This window comes from Mytilus trossulus, chromosome 5 (genome assembly GCF_036588685.1).
Source record: "Mytilus trossulus isolate FHL-02 chromosome 5, PNRI_Mtr1.1.1.hap1, whole genome shotgun sequence".
NCBI classification, from domain to species: Eukaryota; Metazoa; Mollusca; class Bivalvia; order Mytilida; family Mytilidae; genus Mytilus; species Mytilus trossulus.
The window spans coordinates 21,901,426-21,921,991 of NC_086377.1; the positions used below are offsets into that span (position 1 = coordinate 21,901,426).

The following is a 20,566-nucleotide window of genomic DNA, read 5'->3' on the forward strand; positions in this document are numbered from 1 at the left end:
TTTGAAATGAAATTTTTCCAATACCTGTGTGACGTCAACAACAAAGGAAAAGTATGTTATCATTTAATCGAAGGGCCGTGGAAGAGGGCCACGTTTTTGTTAATACCTGGTCATTGCAAAATGTATGATAATCTGAAAGATCATGTAAATTCATATTTCCTACATTTCTTAAAATCATTTTTTAAATCAGTCATTCCATATACTACATTCGTAGAAATACACATTCATGGTAAAACATATGAAATACAATTAATTTGAAAATTACATTTTCATCGACCATACCAAATCACATTATAGGTCGTTGTCCCGTATGTCATTCTAAGGGGCGCCAAAGGCTCTGTGGACAGAGTTCATGTAACATTAACCCGGCTTAATGACCATTCAATATAGAAAATCCACAGCCTTTAATAGAGATTTTTGTTATAAAATTTGAAATTTAAATTACTCATTTGATTTTCTATGATATGCTTGTGTTTATTTTTTTACAAAAAGTTCTAAGCAACCTGTAAAATCCAAAACACCTCGTGCTGAGTCACTAAAGTCGAGCGCACCCTTAATGGTGTACTTGTTTTTGGCCATATTTATATTTCCTTTTATATATAATTTAAATATATTTGTATATTGATCTCTTTGTAATACACTAGACAGCGACTTGAAATGACCCCCCCCCCCCCCCCCATTACCTGTGTGACGTCAAGAACAAAGAAAATGAATGTTATCTTTTAATCAAAGGGCCATCATTCAAGAGATTTCAAATTTTAAGCGAGGAATTAGCTGCTATGGAACTAAAAAAAAGTTAACCTTGTATTGAATACACCCGTACATGTAGGAGCTGCCATTTTAGAGCTGTCTTAAATTGTAATACACGAATTTCATTTCAAAGTGATGATACCAAGATACAAAGAAAACTTGAACTTATTTTTTACCGATACTGACAACTTAGTGTATGAAAGGAAATTTTCACAGAAAATTTCTATGATGACATGGGAGAATTTCAACAATATTTTGACACCTCAAATTATGAAGAAAGTTCACCTTTGTACAACACAATCAACAAACGAGTTCTAGGGAAAATAAAAGACGAAATAGGAGGAGGTATGTATAAGTTTATCCTTAATATTCCCTCACTCTCTACTTGAATTGGACATTCAGTTATTTTCTTTGAGCATCAATAATTAGTCTTATTTAGGCGAAATGCACTTTGTCTGGGGTAGATAAATAAGAGGTGATTTTTTGTACATTATGATGCTTTGCTCTGTCTTTAAATAGTCATATATCTTACTCTGCTTCCGTATACATTTGATTGTTGATATTTTTCAAGTCTCCCATTAAAAGAGTTTGTAGCCCTGCGTCCAAATATTTACAGTTTAATATTTGATGTAGTAGCAGAAGATGAAACAATTCAAAAAGAAAAACACACACCAAAGGGAATTTCAATATGCGCCATTGACAAACAGTTACGTCATGTACAATACAGCCAATGTCTATTTGACAATAAAATTACCAGTAATGAAATGAATTTGATTCGGAGTGACCAACACATCTTGTTAATGAGTAACTAATGTTCGGAAGTCAGGTCTGTGTAACTTTGATGACAAACGTTTTTGGAAAAAAATCATTTAACAGTTATGCATATGAACTGAAAACTGCATAAAAACTGAAAACATGAAACTTGACCATAAATTTTACACCATAACACAACATTTTATCAAAATTTATTGAATGACTAAACTTTGGAAACTAAACTAAACTACGACAGATTACAGTTATAGAATTCTTCTATAGCAGTTACATTGCTTAGCACCAGTTAACTACTTCAATTCGGAAAAATATTCCATTGGATCAAAATCTTCTGTTCTATATCTCTTTGATGGGGGCGCATCAATAGTTCTGTGATTATGTTGTTGAGTTGGCTGTAGTGGACCTGTCTCCCGTTTCTCGCCGTGTTGTTAATCTTCCTCCTGTTTTCAGTTATATTTGACTACGATTAATTAATGCTATTAATGAAATAGAAAAAAAATAGACGTGCAGATTTTTACTTTGTTATTTGAATCATAAATGTACCTTAAACCCTTCTTTTACTTGAGTTAGAATACTCATGAGAGAGCACAACTCTCCCAATTCATCAAAGGCAGTAGTATATGATTACTGAACCCCCACAGCTGTGGGGTCATAAAACCTGGAAACTTACTTGGGGTCATAAAATAAGGGGTAGTAACTGAACACCCACAACTGTGGGGTCATAAAACCTGGAAACTTACTTGGGGTCATAAAATATAGGATAGTTACTGAACACCCACAACTGTGGGGTCATAAAACATAGGAGCTTACTTGGAGTGAACATCCACAGTCTTGGGTATATACAAAATGAGATGGTTACATGGGGTCATAAAATATGGAATGCTTAAATATAAGCTAGCATATAATAAAACCGCAACACCTGCACACACAATTCCTCAATAGGCTTAAATTATGCAAAAGCACACATTAAAACTTTAAACACGTGACATGTATTTTAACTTCTTAACTACCACTCCTAAATCATGACACGACATGTGATAAATCATCTTGACACTACACCTTTTGCAATCATTAAACATTTGTGAGTCTCTTTGGGGTCATAGAATATGAGATGATTACGGTTTACGGTGTTTATAAATATAAGAGTTATAAAGATGTAAAACAGAGGTGTTCCGTGTTTAAAACATTGGGACTTGAATTAAAATCTTTCTTTTGAAGAAGAAAATAAAAAACTGTTTACCTGCAATGTCAAACGTACTTTCAAAAGAAAGGGAGAGTGTAAGTAAATTTTATCAACTTTCTATCAGTCATACATCTGGGGCACACTTCGCAATTGAATTGTTAATGGCATATTTTGATTTTTTTTTTGTAGATTCAATTTGTACCAGGAGATAAAATAAAGAAAATACATCACATGATAGTTTGGTCCTATGCATACCAACAGGCAAGAAAGGGCCATTGGATACAGGTTGGGATTGATCATCATCGTTTTCAAAGGCATATTCGCACAATTGAGATAATAATTGCACCTATTTTAACTCCAGGTCATAGAGCCAAAATATTCAGTTTGATTACGCCTACAAAAAAACCCAAAAACTATACCCCCACATACAAAGACTTTTAGTACTTTCATCATGGCATTCCTACTTATAAAAAACCGTATAAAAGCAGCGTAAACCGTTTGTCAAGATATCAGTTTTAGTTAAACAAAACATCTGAAAACATGCAGGAAGAACATAAAGATTCTCTTCAACGTAATTACGTGAGATTGGTGAGAGAAACACCAGTGGATGTCGTAATAGATCATCTGTACCAAAGCGGGATACTAACTGATGAATTGAAGGAAGATATTTTACAACAAACAAATTCCTATTCCAAAACGAGACAATTAATATCCATCCTTCAGAGAAGAGGTTCAGAAGCATTCGATTGTTTTTGCACTGCACTCGCTATGGAGGGGAAATCAAACCTGGTTAATCTTTTAAAATGTTCAGTGACTGATGCTGATGGAGGGAGCAAGAATCGATGCATGCAATCTATAGGGGGTGACATATTTATCGTTGCTAACGAATGGTGTGATAAATTGATGATCCACATTCGTAAAAACGAGAAAAAATCAGCAAATACTTATATTCCAACAAAGAAAGGAGTAGCTCTGAATTTATCACAATGGGTGCTTTTAGAGATGTATGTTAATGACATCGATAATGCAATAGGGAAGATGATCGATGATGTTGACGGAAATCCTGAAATGACCTTTCATCTTGGTAAAGGTGCCGTTGCAAGACGGATGATTTTGCTTGGGTTAGTTAGTATTTTACACGCACTCCTATCACGAGCAATCATGCTTTTAATGGCATCGAAATTCACTATGTTAGAATTCACAAAATTCAGAGTAAATCCTTTCACTTTGCAAGTTTCTGATGTTAAAGTTCGATATGCATAGTTTTTTGGCCCTCCGCATACAAATTCTACAATGTGACCTTCCTCGGGTGATATTTCGGAGGTAAGTTCTGCAAGATAGTTTCCAAGTATTGGCGCTTTTGTACGTGCAGTATGACAGAGACACCAATAACGCAAATAGACATGTTTTTTTCTTCTTCATTGTAATGGTATATACGGTAATATGGATTATTCACATCCATACACATAATTAAAACTAGTTCCGAACGACATGTAACTATGAGAATGCGTTATTATTCGCGTTACTGAGAACATATCATAACTACGCGTAACTGTGAACACGTTATAATTACGCGTAACATATGACATATTATGAACTACGCGTAATTGATAACGCACGTGGCGGCGGCGGAAGCAGTAGCGGAGCTTTGAATTTCAGTAGTTATATGACGTAAAACATAAAAAAAAACTTACCCTAAAAATTCGTACACTGTATTGGTTTTCTGACAGTAACCATCGCTGTGATAATTCGTCCCCTGTATCTTGAATTCTCCCTCATTCAAAGCATGCTGAATATGAATCTTGTTCTGGTCCATAATCCATTCTAACCAGGCAATTGATATTTTGCTGTGATTGTATCGTTTGGTATATCCCTCAGAAGGAACATGTGCAAGGGGGCTTCGAACGAATTTTCTTCTGCCGAATCGATGGTGAGGGTGTCCGGATAGATATGCTTCGGACGAGAGCCAGGCATCATCATGCCGTACATTGAAACCATTTTATGTGGGGTGCATACGCTTCCATTCAACGTGATCTGAGGTGAGTGTTGTTACTTGTATGTCAAAATCCTCAGTTAAAAATTTTGATTTGTATATCCCCATGCATACGCTGGCTATTGTAACGTAATCCAGTGGATCTACACCACCTGGATAAGTTATCTTTGGTTCGCCGGTTTCCGAATCAGTGGTCTCCATTTCTGTTCCAGTGACTTGTAACATGAGATTTCAGAAGTTGATAAGGCCTTCTCTCAAAATCGACGTATCACTGACACAATACTCCTCCATTTCTTGAGCGAAGTTAAACACTTTATTTTTGCGTGTCTCGTACCAAATTAAAAAGTTTTCTCTGTCTGATTTGTTCATGTAATCAGCTCCATAATGCCTGGCATGGGGGTAAGGACCAACATAAGCTTGATTGCCCTCTGTGTTAAAAAAATGGGGAAAATACCCTTTTTTCAACTCCTTCAGTCCAAAGGCTTTCGGAATTTTAGAAAGTTTCATTGGCAGAAAGTTTAAAGAGTCTAGTACCTTAATGCTCAACCCTCGTCGTACTAACATGTACATAATTTTACTTCCACTAAATATGATTTCTGGACGTATGGAGTTGGTAAGTAACCATTCAAGAAGAAAATAGTTATCGTAACCACTCCCGTTGTGACTCAGGAGAATGCTGTTTTTATATTGATCTGAAAATACTGTTCTGCAGAATTCATCTGTAGCTTTACTGTCTTTGAATAATCTCATTCGAAAACCACAAGTGTTGACACAAGGGCCACCTTTGAAAGCATTCTTTTCACGTTGAGAGCAAAGTGAACAACGTACACCGCAATAAAAACATTTTGTTGTCTGTAGTATTGGTTTCTCTTTACAGTGATTGCAGGCCGTTTGCATACATATGAAGTTGACTGTATGTTCTCTAGAACCACACCAAGATTTATTACATGTCTGACAGAGTTTACATTTTCCACATTTCTTATCTTGATTTGTACATTTTTCGCACGTTGTGTCTGTAGGATTGTAACCGTTTTTACACTGTAATAATGAATCTTGTTTCGTCTCAGTGTCAAAGAAAATCATTATGTTATCGTTCAGTTCATTGACAATTTTTCTCTGATAACACAGATGTTCCCCCGTGTAATATTCTTTACAGCATGGACATTTCCATTCCCCACACTGATGAACGGTTGGAGGACGATCGTCCCAGTCCAGCAGTTTTTTACATATTTTACACTGATATCTTTTCCCGCATTCTGAGGGTAACGATCCGCCCTTCCGTGTCTGGTTTTTTTCGGCATGTTTGAGAAAGCATTCTTGTGATCTACAAAACCTGTTACATGTACGGCATGACATTGTACTAGATGTATGTATACAGTACGAGCTGCAACAGACAGTACATGTTGTTTCACACGAATGTTGATCTTTATCATTATACGGTTTTAAACATGTGCTACAGAAATAATTACAGGTAAAGAATCCTGTAAGACTTACAATAGCTGTAAAATGTTGGAACTCGTCTTGCTCAACCAGCTACAGGAACACCTTTTTCTGTATCGGTTCGTTTTCTCCAATGCGAATAAATTTGTTCCCAAGTTTAGATGATATAACCAGTATTTCCAGGTTTAAAAGTCTTTCGAAAAGCTGTATCTCTTTGATATTACACATTTTTTCTGTACTCACTCCAACCAATTCACAAAGACGTCTGGCAAATACGGTACATTCTTTTCTTCCCTTTTCTACTACGTGTTTATAATACCAATGAGGGTAACATTTGTGTTTTAAAACTTTATCTGGCATGGAACTAGAGTCTCCCTTAGTTAGAAGACGCCAGTTTGTGGGGGAAACTATCTCGCATGATTTCAGAAAACACACGGCTATTGCCATGGGCATACACAACGTCGTGCTAGGTATGTTCACAATATAACGTTTTCTCATTAAACTGTTGTGTTCCCCACTTAATTTCGTGATGCGGAGTCGTCCACTCCCAGACGGTATATCTATACGACCAACTGTAATCGTACAACTGTCATCAACAGGTAGTTCTTCGTTACTTTGTAACACTTTGATTATTTCATCCATCACCACTGAGGAGTCCATTTTATTCAGTTCACGTAGAGAGACTACTATCGGATCTGTCAATCCGTTGTGCTCAATTATCACACGAGCGAGACTATTATCGTCTGAATCTTGACGGACCTTATTCAGAATATCATCGAACAAACCGTGAAGAACATCTGTGATTTCAGACAATTTCTTATTATGTAATTGACTGGTAAATTTAGCCTGAAAAGTCTTGTCAATGGCTTCAGTTTTAGCGTATGTACGCTCCTTTATTTGACTAAATGTGTACGCAGGTTCATTGTCAATACCAGCTCCATACTGAAATGAAGGACCTGCTTCTGCCTGGGATGATAAACGCATTTTTTTGTTTGTAGACGATTCGTTATTGATGATTTTTTCATTTAAAGTTCTACGTCTCGTTTTCGAGAAATTTAACTTCTCTGGTGTAGTATCCATATAGTTAACGCTTGAATGTGCATCATCAAATAAACTCAAATTGAATTCTTCTATTATGTCATGTTCAAGTTTGTGCAATTCGTAGTTTACGTGTGTTCTAAACGCCTTGTGACATATCGAACATGTAAGATGAAAGGAGTTTGCTTCCCTTCTTAAATGCTCTAATCTAGAGATGACGTATGTATCGTCAATTAATCCATATGCGTTGGCAAACGTCAATAATTGATCAATTGAAGTAAAACAATTGATGATATCCTCCAACACTGTGTTGTCGTCCATCTGAAACAGGGTAAAGGATATCAATCAAGGGTGGACATCTGAAATTGAATCATTATCCTCCAGTCTATATTCTTGATTTAAATAAACCCACAAGCTTTTTATTTTTCTATAGTCATAGTTTGGAATAAAGTCTTACCTAGCAACTTTCATTTCTGGATTCACAAATACTCTTTGGTATTTGTTAATGTGTTTCTGTGTTATGTATAAGTGTAAATAGAGAACAACTTCAGTCATTATTATGTAACTATTTTGAGTATGATACCAAGATTTTCACCAAAGATGAAGAACAGCAATAAATAGTCTATTCTATTCTAATGAGTATATTTACATTGGTACTGTGTATTGTATATCTACAGATCAGATATCCTGTAAACACCTTAGTATGATAAATTATTCGTATACAATCTGCCTGCGGTGTCATTTACTTTGAAAAACAAGTGGGATAAGAGAGGGGAAAAAAACAACTAAGAATCACATTTTGTATATCAAAATTCATTTATTACATAAAGAGAAAGAAAGACAAAATACAGTTGTTTATGACAGAAAAAAAACCCAAGTATATTCACATATTCATAAAAAAGAGATATCATGCTTGTAAATAAAGACATTTCCATATGTCTAAATACTTTATACTGTAGTGTACTTTAATGTTATAATATTGGTAATTTGTGTAGAAATGATCCATTTTTAAACCTATTTTAAAATAGAAAAATATATGAAAAAAACATTTTGAAATGTGTTTCTTTTATCTTATCATTCACTATTTTTAACCGATAGAACATGTTAATATACAACAACAACACATTCGATAGTGCATCGACAATAATATTTATAGAAAAAAAACTTATTATTCAAAGTACACCAGGTACTGATTCATTCATAAATAAAACAAATGTATCTACAAAAATCTGGTGAACTATGGGGAAAAATTAAAATATACAAGTTCCACAAAAAACAGAAAAAAACCTGTTTAAATTATTGAATGGGATTTGAAAAAGCAATGAAAAAAATTACACTTATCATTCAAATGTACACTAGGTACTGTATTATTTTAAGGAATGACTGTAATATTTTTTCTGTCTATGAAGAAATAACATAAAAAATGTGGTGCACACTGAATAACGTGCTTAGCGGGTTATTTAGCAGTGTGCACCACATTTTTTATGTTATATCAAATAGACAGAAAAAATATTACAGTCATTTCTTACAATTTAATTCTAAATTCCATTTTAAACCGTAGACAACCATGAATAAACGTTAAAGACGTCACGACCACATGACTAAATTATGTCTATGGGCTCATCACAAAATAACGTCAGCCTATCAGAAGATGCGTTACATCCAAAATCAAATTATTCATAAATAAAACCAATGAAAAAAAACCCACACAAATGTATCTACAAAAATCTAGTTAACTATGGAAGAAAATGTAAAAGATGGTTTGAATTGTGCTAAACGGGAAATGAAAAACATAAAAAAAAAATTGAAATGTGTTTTTTTTTTATCTTTATCTTAACCATTCACAATTGATAACTGTGAGAACTTGTCGCTATACCATACAACATTCAACTATGCATCAACAATAATATTCAAAAAAAAAACTATACTTGTCATTAAAATGTACATCAAAGAAATAAAACAAGATTCACAAAAAATAAAATAAAGAAAAACATAGTTACACACAAAAACATTTATTCAAGGTTACATTTATATGATAAGATTTCAAATAATTACTACAGTAACTGTAAAACAAAGGTATTCTTAAATAAAGTCAATTGGAAAAAAGTGGTTTACACCAAGTGTACATAATAAAGATTTTAGGGTGTTGTGTGTATTTTTTTTTTATTTACTCAATGTTATAGACAGTAACTCTGTTGAAAATGTTTCTCTTACTAAAATTCATACTACATCCTATCTAAATAAATGTAACTTAAATAAATTAATATAAGTGCATAAAATACATGTATACATACATTATACAAAAACTTCTACAATATATAAATTATATCTGTGGTTATCATAACAGGTTTTTTTTTTAAATAAAAAAAGATATTGGACATTTAATTATCTATCTCATTAACATTTGAATAGCATTATAAATATTAGGATATTACTGCACTAGGATAAATAATTCTTAAAAGGATAATCTCACTTTTTCCCTGATCTTTTTGTCTGCAATTTTACCACTATGTATGAATGTGATAAATAATTACATATAATTATACAATGAAAGGATACAAGAAAATAAAAAAATATTTTTTCTTAAATTACAAATGTATAGGAATAATTTTTCTTCAAATTGTCAACAGGCAATTTCAAACTAAACATGTCATTGACATACTTTGACTTAATATTTTTACACTTAACAAGGTGCTTGTTATAAGAACCACAGATATAATTTATATTCTAAATTTACAATAAAATTTAAAGATGCCCCACATTGGGCATGGAGCCCCATTGATAACCGGGAGGTCTTTCTGGTGCCATGCCTTGGGGGGTTCGGAGAAAGGTCCTTCTTCTACCTAGTCTTTGTCTGTTCCTCCTTCTCCTCACCCCTCACTATCATAACTGATATGATAGTGAGCACCACACCCACCACTGCAATGATGAGTTTTTCTGAAGAAAAAAATGCTTATGATTATACACTAGTGACTACAGAGAGTTTAGTGTTTAAAAAATTAAACACACAACTTTAAATAAAAATTTTCATTTTTTTTTAAATGAACTTTCTATACTAATGTTTTGCATAAAATATAATTCTTCTCCCCACCCTTTGTTTAACACTTTTAAAGCTTGTGCATTTCTTATAAACCAAGAATATGCATTGCATGAAGGATGATTTTAACTTATCTTGTGCTACTTTGAATGGAGAGTTGTCTCATAGACATTCATACTACAAATACTTTTTAAATGTAAAGTACCTATGTTTTCACAAACCATATATATATATATAATCCCTTAAGGAAACTTTTCCAAAAATCTAATTTATCTCTCCATTTAAGTGTTGTCTCTACATGTTCAAACAGTGCAAAAAAATAGTATTTTCCTGATCACTATATATATATATATATGACTAGTTATACTAGTGAAATGAGAGTAGATGAACATTAAATTAGATCTTTAGTTTTCTCATTTGAATTGTTTTACATTGTTATTCCATGACCTGTTATAAATATGTGGTATGGGTTTTACTCATTGAAGAAAGGTATATATGCTGACCTACAGTTCTTAATTTCTGTTTCATTTGGTCTATTGTAGAGAAAATTGTCTGATAAGCAACCATGCCACGTCTTTTTTCTTATTGTCTGTTGATGTTTTTTTTAAAATTCTTTTTACATTAATAACATACCAAGAATTGACTCCTTACAGTTTGCAGTGGTGGGTAGGTGCTCATTGTGGTGCTTATCGTGGGTGTCCTCGTGCACCACAGGATACCATTTTACTTCTCTTTCCTCCTTCTCATCTTTTTCATCATTAATCACTGTTACAAAATAAATAATAGGGAGACATTAATACATGTTTTCATGTACTCATGATACACTAGAACAACCGGATGTTTAAAATGTAATCCGCGGTAACGTTTCAAAACATATGTAATCAAGTTCATTGGTAAATATTACTTCTTTAATTATTTAGTTTACTTAACGGTTTTCCATTAAAAATTAAAAAAAAATAGTTTTAAGAAAACAATCTTGAATAAAATAAGTTGAATGATCCTTGATTGCACCTTCGAGCTTTTCCGAAGTTTATTGAAGCGGAATGGGGATCATCTCAAGGTTTCATGAGGTGTTAATGTAACATGTCATCAATCTTTCGAATTTTGTTTAAAATTTTGAAAACTTTTACACACATCGGACAGTTTTCTATCATCGCTTGTATATTTTGACAAAATGCTTATAATTTGTAATTAAGAGAAACTTTTTATTCCCAATTTCGAATTTGGAAAAAAATAATCACAAAATATACTGTACAGTATCCTAAGCCATCTATTAGAAATTAAAAATCGATTTCGAATAAAACCTTGAAACATAAATATTCTTTTCAACAGGTAGGGGTACAGTATGATTATATGGACAAGAAGGTGACAGGGTGTAAAACAAAAAAAGGGGGGGGGGGGTTAAAATTGATAAAAAAATAAGATACAATACATATTTGAATAAAGATAAAGATTCATAATAAGTCTTACTTCTGATCTGGCATCCTGATGTTGTAATGTCATGACCAGGGTCCACTATCAACCTTGTAAAGGTTGACCCACAGGTTACATGTGTGATTGGTTTTCTTATTCTAACACATTGAACCCCCTTTCCACATCTAAGAACAGTTCTTGAACTTCTTACACAGTGGATTGATCCTCTAGGACAATCCTCGTCCTGTCTAGTGGTGTTGAGAGATATAAGTACAAAAATGATGGAGACAAAAATAGTGAGGCGCGCCATTTTCTGTGGTTTCTGTAAAATACTAGGTGGGGCCAGTTTACGCGAGCCACGGGTGATAACGAAAAACCACGAGATATGTTGTTTTTTTTAGCAATATATATTTAATTTTAGCAATATATATTTAATAAGTATTTTTTATATATATGATATGATTTTTAAAATAAAATAAAAAAAAAAAGGATTTGATTATAGAGAAAAAAACATTCAAACTTTTTCCGACTACTTTTTTTTGCACTGAATTTTTTTTTACCTTGAATGATGACCCAGGTCACGGACTATAATTAAAACGCCCTAATTAAGCATGTTTTAATGCATCTGTTTAAGATAGATTGTCACGACCTTTTTATGAGCCAAAAGATAGATTGAAAAAAAAATGCATGACCCATAAATTAAATTTAATTTAGGTTGATGTTCTTAATCTGTCATATATGTTTAATGACAAAGGACATGAATGACAGCCGGGTGATATAATGAGTGCATATCTAAAAAAAAATTGGATTGACTATAAATACAGCTGAAAAATTACAGTATTTCAAATTAAATAAAAAACTCCCTGTTCAGAGAAAAGCAAGTTCTTTACATGATGACGATATTTATTTACAATCTTAAGAATTTCTTTTTTTTACTGCAATAATTTAATTTAGTGCTGACAGGATAGTTTTAATTTAAATTAATTACCTTCAGATGTGAAATAAATAACAACAACCAAAAACAGATTGTTTTTATTGATCTTGTTACGACTTTTTCGATTTTCTTATAAAATATTATTTGTTACAATTTTCTTACTCTGTCTAATATCTGTGAATGAACCATTCGTGTTTCGATGTGTACGAATGTCTCGCTGTTCGTAGTTCTGATGAATCTGACCGGTATGAATCTGTCTTTTTCAGATAGAAGAAAAATGGCAGGAAATTCTAATACCTTTGAGGAAGATTCCATTTCAAAGTGGAGCAAGTAAGTATCTACCTGAATTTTCCTTTGTTGAAATTATTTTGCACACATTCGTTTTACTCAACCTAAAGTTTCATTAATAATTAATTTAAAATTTTGAACGATTGAAACAATTTGTCTTTTCAATATCATAAAATATATTTCAATAAGTGATGAATGATTTATCTTTTTATTCCTTACAGTTCACAAATGAATAGATTCCTAGAAGAAATGCCAGGATTTGGTGAGGAGGAGAGAGGGGTGGAAAGTAGCCCAATTCATTTTGGGACAACTTTTCACCCCAAAGTTTCGTAAGTTTCTTTTCTTTTCTTTTAATTTTATATGTTTAGTTTAAACATATTTTATTGTTCCAAAAAGAGACAAATGGATAAGACACAAGTTTTCCAACTTAGTAACGTCTTCTCCAATATATACATAAATATACACATGAATGAACATTACATAAATCTGACTTTAACCAATTATTATTTTAGCATGAAGATATAAAAAATAAATTACATATTTATTTTTAGAATCGAATCAATGGATATTTAACACTTAATATAACCAATCGAATGCGCCTATTTTCAGAAGAAATAAATGCAAACACACCGAACTGTTAATTAAATATGTAAGTGTACATGACAAGTTACTTTAGTCATGTGTGTGTGTGAATTTGTTTAAATGTAAATTACACACTCATAGTTTATAGTTACGGATTAACAGAAAAACGGAATAAATCTACACGTAATTGTAAGTATCAATTTTGTGTTTTACTTAAATCCATTGAAACGTTTCAGAATACAAAAGTCAATCATAAAGATCATTCGATTATCGTTCCCAAAAGAGCATACATACATTGATCATGTTCTAGTAGATCTGTTACAGAATAAGGTTGTCAAAGTTGAGAAAAACGCTTGGTACTTTTTATATACTTTTGTACAGATAGAAAAACACTATCATTTTCTTCAGAACTCAAAGACTCATCACCAGAGAGCAATAACTCAATTGTAATATTGATAGCAAAAACATTGATTTCATTCATCATTAATAGTCTTTCTGATGAAAAATTGTTACAATATAATAAATAATGTTTAGCATCTTCATTGATGAAGCCACATAAACAATTGGCATCTTGTACTAAGTTTGCATTAAACAAATCAGATTGAAGAGTGCTACAATGGTTTCGCAACCTTGCATGTAATACAGATAGTAAGCGGTCTCCAGAGCAAAAATGACTCGGAGGTTTTTTATTCTTATAGTACAACATGTGTAATTTGCTTTTAAATGATGAAAATGTAGGACTCTGTCTAATAATAATATCTAAAGTGTTCCACAATGTTATGGATGCTGGGAAATAAGAATGTTGATAAACCGACAAACGATTCACTGGAATAGTGATATTGTGTCTGTTTCGTAAATTGTAATTACTAATATCAGACACAAATTCTGGAACCAAGTCATGTAAATAATCTGGAGCCTGATTGTTAATAATTTTATAAAACATGGCTAACTTTTTTACCTCCCGCCTTACGATTAATTTTTCCCATCCCGTCTCCCTGTAAATAGCGTTTCGGCTAGCATAACTTGGTAATCCAGTAACTATGCGAGCAGCCTCGATTTGAATATTTTCTATCCGATCAGAATTTGTGTTCCCACAATTATCCCAAACTTCTGATGAATACTCAAGTATCGGACGAATAAAAATCATATAAATTTTTTCCAAATATTCCCTTTTTAGTCGATATTTTAGTTTGCGTAAAACATTAAGCTGCTTCGTAGTTTTCTCAATCAGTTTATCAACATGCTTATTCCATTTACAATCATTACTAAATATGACACCTAGGTGTTTATGCGCACTAACTGGTTTCAATGTAGCACCACCAAAATCAAAAGTAATATCACTGTAAATATTTTTCAAACTGAATATCATAATATCAGTTTTATTAGGATTAAACTTCACTAGCCATTTTTCTGACCACTTACTTAAATAATCAAGATCTCTACTGATTGAATTTTTCAAAGTGGATTCATCAGGTGCAGTATGACCTATTGAAGTATCATCTGCAAAAAGCCTTCCGAATCCAGACATACCATCAGCTATATCATTTATGTATATTAAAAACAACAAGGGTCCTAATACTGACCCCTGAGGCACACCAGCGTTAAGTTTTCCAATGTTTGATAATGAATCTTTTATGACAACTCTCTGAGATCGTCTAGACAAGTAACTTTTCAACCAACATAGCAAGTCTCCTTTTATACCATATTTTTCAAGTTTATGTAATAAAGCCTTAATCCAAACAGTATCAAATGCTTTGCTTATATCAGCAAATGTAATGCTTGTTAAAAGCTTTTCATTTAGTGCACTCAAAATTTTGTTATACAATTCTATCAACTGATGCGAAGTTGAGTATCCTGGAATAAATCCGGATTGATACTTGTATAATAATTTATTTCCATGTAAATGGTTAAAAATATTTTTAAAAACAATCTTTTCTAAGACTTTACTCACACATGACAATAAGGAGACTGGCCTGTAGTTAGACGGTAATGACTTGTCACCACTTTTGAATAAGGGAATAACATGTGCAATCTTCCATTGGTCCGGAAATACTTTATCATTTAAAGATTTGTTAAAAAGTAGACATAATGGTTTGGAAATTTCATTTCTAACGGCAAGTAACATTCTGTTGCTAACGATATCTGGCCCAACAGCTTTATTAACATCGAGCGTTGAAAGAATATCAAGTACATCTTGTTCACTAACTACAATTTGTGAAATAAATTCAAGACATCGGTCGTCAAATTCCGGCAAATCTTTACTAGCGCCATCTAAATTAGAAATTGAACAAAAATATTTATTTAAAATGTCGGACTTTTCGCTTCCCTCATACGCAAGTTTAAAGTTGTGATCAGGGTCCGTCATGGGTGGTAAATCATGAGACGGTGTATCACTTTTAATTAACATGTTAACCGTTTTCCAGTATTGTTTACAGTTTGTAACTTTTAGTTCATCTAAATTTTCATTAATACTGGTAAAAAAATATTTTTTTGCTTGCTTTTTCAAATTATTTACTTTGTTTCTTTGTTGTTTAAATTTCTTTTCTGCGGATGTACTATTTGAGCGAATAAAAATATTACGAAGCCTGTCGCGTTTTCTCGTTTCACGCCGCAAATCCGAATCATACCAAACTTTATCGTCACATCTTATAGTTGCACTCGGAGGCTATATTAAGAAATGAGTTCGTGAAATTAGTCGCAGCAACATGAACATCACTTGCATCAGAAATCAAATATTCCCAATTTGTTTCAACTACTTTTTGTTTCATAAGGTCATAATCACCTTTTTTATAATCCCATATCGATCTATTATAAGTTCGTCTTTTACTAAAACCACAATTAATTGTGACGTATGTTCCATCATGATCACTAATACCTCTATCAAAAGGTATTGTGTCTTTATCTAAAACCGGTATCGAATCAGTGACTAAAATAGGATCAAGTAAAGACGTGCTACCAGTTCGTGTGTCAAAATGAGTAGCTTTGTCAATAATGTTAACAAGGCCACTGACGAAAAAAATATCTCTTATATTTGACGGTAGATCTGACATAAAGTTTTTATTCAGGTCACCTAAGCAAATTATGTTATTATTTTCATCAAGGGCATTTTTCAACATTTGATCAAAATAATGCCAGAAATAAACTGAAGATTGCCGTTCCGACCTATAATTGATGTTTATCAATATTGATCGCAATTTAGTTTTTAACTCAAACCACATACTCTCAAGTTGGCAATTCTCCAAATCATGTCGACGAGTTATGCGAACATAACTTTTATAATACATAATAATGCCACCCCATGAGAATTTCTATCTTTTCGAACTGGTATTTCAAAACCAGATATATATAAATCAGAATCTGTAATATTTGAGTCTAAATGGGTTTCTGTCAAGAATACGACATCGTAATCTTCAATAATATCGACAATATAATTCAGTTTATTTCTAAGGCTTCTTATATTACCATGGAAAATTGACAATGTTTTCTCAGATATTTCTGGTGTGCGCTCAGGACCCGGGTTCGGTTCGATGTCACCACATATTAGCAACAACCATAATAACAGTATATACAATGAAATCATATTAGCAGAAGATCTGTATAAATTAAAAATACATAGTTTGAGTCTTGAAATATTCGTAAATAAAACGGCAAGAAATTCATACACTGAGAAAGATACAAATGTTTTTCTCAAACAACCCAGACTTATCTTGTGATAAAACAGTCCTATTGTCATTCTATATGCTACGATGTCATTACCCATTGTCAAATACAAGAGAATACATGTAAATGACAATTAGAAAATAGGACTGCTTTGTAAAACATGATGCAAGATATAAACACATATAAATCGAATGATCATTCATGAAATTCAGGCAAATAAAAAATAAGGGAAAACAAAAATTTATGTACAAAAGGCAAAATTGGAACATCATAGGAATGTTCGATGCAGTTGTAATGAAATCAGAGAGATCAATTTAGTTAAGATGAATTTAGTTTCGATGTCATTTGAGGGGGAGGAAACAATAATCAAATAAATCAGAAAACAAAATGTGAAGTTTTTAAAAACGGAAGCTCTTTTGTGAAGTGTAAATATAAGGTAATAGATTAATCTATCTTTTCATTTAATCAATACAGGTAAGCTATAAAAACGTTTGAAGAACGATCATTATTAAAGTTACAGGAGCGTAACAAGTTCACGTGTATCTAAGTTATTTTAAATCACTCAAGTGTAATAGAGTTGAGTTATAATTTCATGTCACATGTTTTAAATTGCAAATAAATGAAATATAAATAAACAAACACAGGCACGTGATGCTTAACACGTGTAGCGAGAAAAGAAATATCCAGTACAGCAATACAGAAAAATGGAGTATAATTATCTATACAAGACTAGTGTATACAATTAAATTGATAAAACAATTTAAGAATTGTGTTATTTATACAAATACAAGTCAACGGACATAAGACTATGATGTAAACGGAATGTCTAATCCTCTTTCTGGTCATCACCTTCAAGGACTTCCCCACCAAGCTTATATATGTCCTGCCTAGAAATTACCACTTTCGGACGAGAATTCTCAGATTGTTTAATCAATATGGACCCGTCATGTGTCCAAAACGAATTGATTTTACCTTTCTCACGCAATGTGTTAAGTCTGTGCAGAAGATTGTATCTGTGTTTTGTAAGGTTTTCAGCAATGAAAGTTTTGTTTGTGTTTCCTTTCAATTTGCGTTTATTGCTGAAAACCAACTGCCTTTGACGATACGACAGGAACCGTACAATGATGGAAATTTTCCCGTCTTTAATCTCACCTATGGGATGGGATCTGCCAATATCTCTCGTGTCTAACTTCAATTTCAATTGCTTATAGCAAATACCAAGGATAAGGGAATCTGTGTCTATAGGCTTGATAATATCGCCTTTGTCGTCAGTTGGTGCAGGAACATTATGGAATCGTAAACTGGTTCTTCGCGAATACTGTTCTTGTTCCTCGACTCTGGCTTCGATCTTGTCTAATTTGCGGTTTAAATAATTTATTTGCTCTTTTTGATTGTTAAGTTCAACATCTTTCAAAATAAGTGCTTCTTTATTGTGTTTGATAGTAAGTAAATGAGGCTGAATACATTCGTCAACGATCAGTGCAATTTTAGGTTTGACCATTTCAATTACCTTTTGAGTGATGAGAGGAATGATGGAGTCCAAAAACTCTTGATTTTTTAGCGTAGCACAAACAACATCAGATAGCTTGAATACAGTTTCATTTTCAATGGATGATATTATCTGTTCAGAACTGTCATGTTCAGAAACGATAGAGCCACTGAGAGATGAATCAAGGTTGGCTGTTCTTGCTACCTTTTCAACTTGTTGCATAGATGGAGATAAGTTGTCGGGACTACTGGATGGTTGTAACCTTTTACCACTATGTTTTGGTGTATTTTTAAAATAACTATCTAAGTTTGATTGTTGTTGTTGTTGTTTGTCTTTCGTTACCTGGTCAGCCATTTTGTGTGTTGTGAACTCCGATTCAATCACTTTCGAAAATCTTTACAAAAGTCACTATTTGGTCACTAAAAATTCGAATAAACAATAACAGCTTCACACATAATGTCTATTCTGATATAGAATCAGAAAACATCTCAACATAATACACTGGAAAATATATTTTATCTCTCTTTTAAGTCTCCCAAGATTTTCACACCTTCATACTCAAGGGCACATAACTCTCAATAATTCATTTTATATGTCAATATGAACATCATTTTACTTACTATTGGAGGTTTTTTTTGGGGGGTAAACATCTCAAGTTTATTCTCGTCTGAATGAAAATGTTTCTTTTCAGCATGCAACACATTACTTCTTCTTTCGTTTCTTTTTTTTTTCGTTTTTCGGATGATAAATTTGTATTTATTATCGTAAATAAAAAACAAAAAAGGATTTGCATACATTTAATCTTATGTTTCAACATGTATGTTTTCCAATCGTAGATATTCAAAACTTTTTTTTTAATTTTTACAGTACTGGGAAAGGGTTCTATGAACACCGGATGTTTGATGGTGAATCTTCTTCTTCTTCTTCAGCCCTGTAAGTTTTGATTTACATGATTTTTGTTTATATTGTTGATTCGGCTTGTTAAAATGATTATAATCCCTAGGTGTAAAATTCCTATAACGCTTAGATAATTAGTGTGTACGTAGCATGAACTTTCCTAATGAATACTAGTACACTGGCGAATTTAGTAATGTATTGGTGTTACTGTTCTTTTTATGGGATGGAATAGGAAATAGAAGAGTATTAAGACATAAAAAAAACGTTTACAATTGATCCTAAGTAAAAAAAATAACAAGGTGTCTCAGATTAATATCTGTTGTAGAGTTGTTCGAAAAGATGGTAAAAACAAGAAAAGAGGGAGGGAAGAAGAAGAGGAAGATGGAGAAGAAGAGAAAGAGAATAAGAAAAAGATGTAAGTTCTTTTCCTGAATGAATACTAAAAGATCAAAATGTTATATTAAAATACGATAAATGATCGCTATTATTTGGATAAGAGAAAGTATGGAAATTAAAATGTTTATGATACAATACAGAATAAAATAAAACCTCTGGTTTTGACTGATAATCACGTTTTATCTTTCAACGTTGTATGTTGTAGAATATAAAAGAATAGACAAAAAAAAACTAAACATCAAAAGTGCTTTACTATCATCAATGATGTAAAAATAAATTTAGAGTTATCTTTCTTTCTATATGTATTTTATTTCTTTTCAGGAAAAAGTGTGATGAACACTTCAAAAATATAAGTCCCATGAGCTGGGGGAAATTTCCTCCCAGATTGATAATTTGAAGAAGATAAAGTTAGAGATGGTGGAAAGTAATACAATAATTGTAAACCTGATTGAGGGAACCATCACACAGTTGAGGAAGGAAAAGCCAAGAAGAGTGCTGTTTTCGAATATTCTATAACTCATTAAAAGATATATAGACAACTTTGTTATTTTTTCTTTACACACATAATATATTGCGTAAATTTTATAGTGAATAGAGAGAAAAAATCTAGACAAATTAATATTACACTTACATTATCCTCTAGGGACTTTAATATTCTTTGTATTTTTTAAACAGAACCTTCAGCTATTTATACG

The 20,566-nt window shown here is 32.4% G+C and overlaps 2 protein-coding genes across 2 annotated transcripts; both read left to right on the forward strand.

Annotated features, from left to right (window-relative positions):
* Nucleotides 1–2,718: 2,718 nt before the first annotated feature.
* On the forward strand, nucleotides 2,719–3,967 carry LOC134717743 (uncharacterized). Its single transcript, XM_063580236.1, has one exon. The coding sequence runs from the start codon at nucleotides 3,245–3,247 to the stop codon at nucleotides 3,965–3,967; it is 723 nt and encodes a 240-aa protein (XP_063436306.1). The 5' UTR covers nucleotides 2,719–3,244.
* Nucleotides 3,968–12,194: 8,227 nt separating this feature from the next.
* LOC134719513 (uncharacterized) lies at nucleotides 12,195–20,036 on the forward strand. The gene is made up of 3 exons (XM_063582507.1): nucleotides 12,195–12,889; nucleotides 13,069–13,176; nucleotides 19,446–20,036. Exons 1-3 carry the CDS (start codon nucleotides 12,759–12,761, stop codon nucleotides 19,513–19,515), a joined length of 309 nt encoding a protein of 102 aa, XP_063438577.1. The 5' UTR covers nucleotides 12,195–12,758; the 3' UTR covers nucleotides 19,516–20,036.
* The last annotated feature ends 530 nt before the right edge of the window (nucleotides 20,037–20,566 follow it).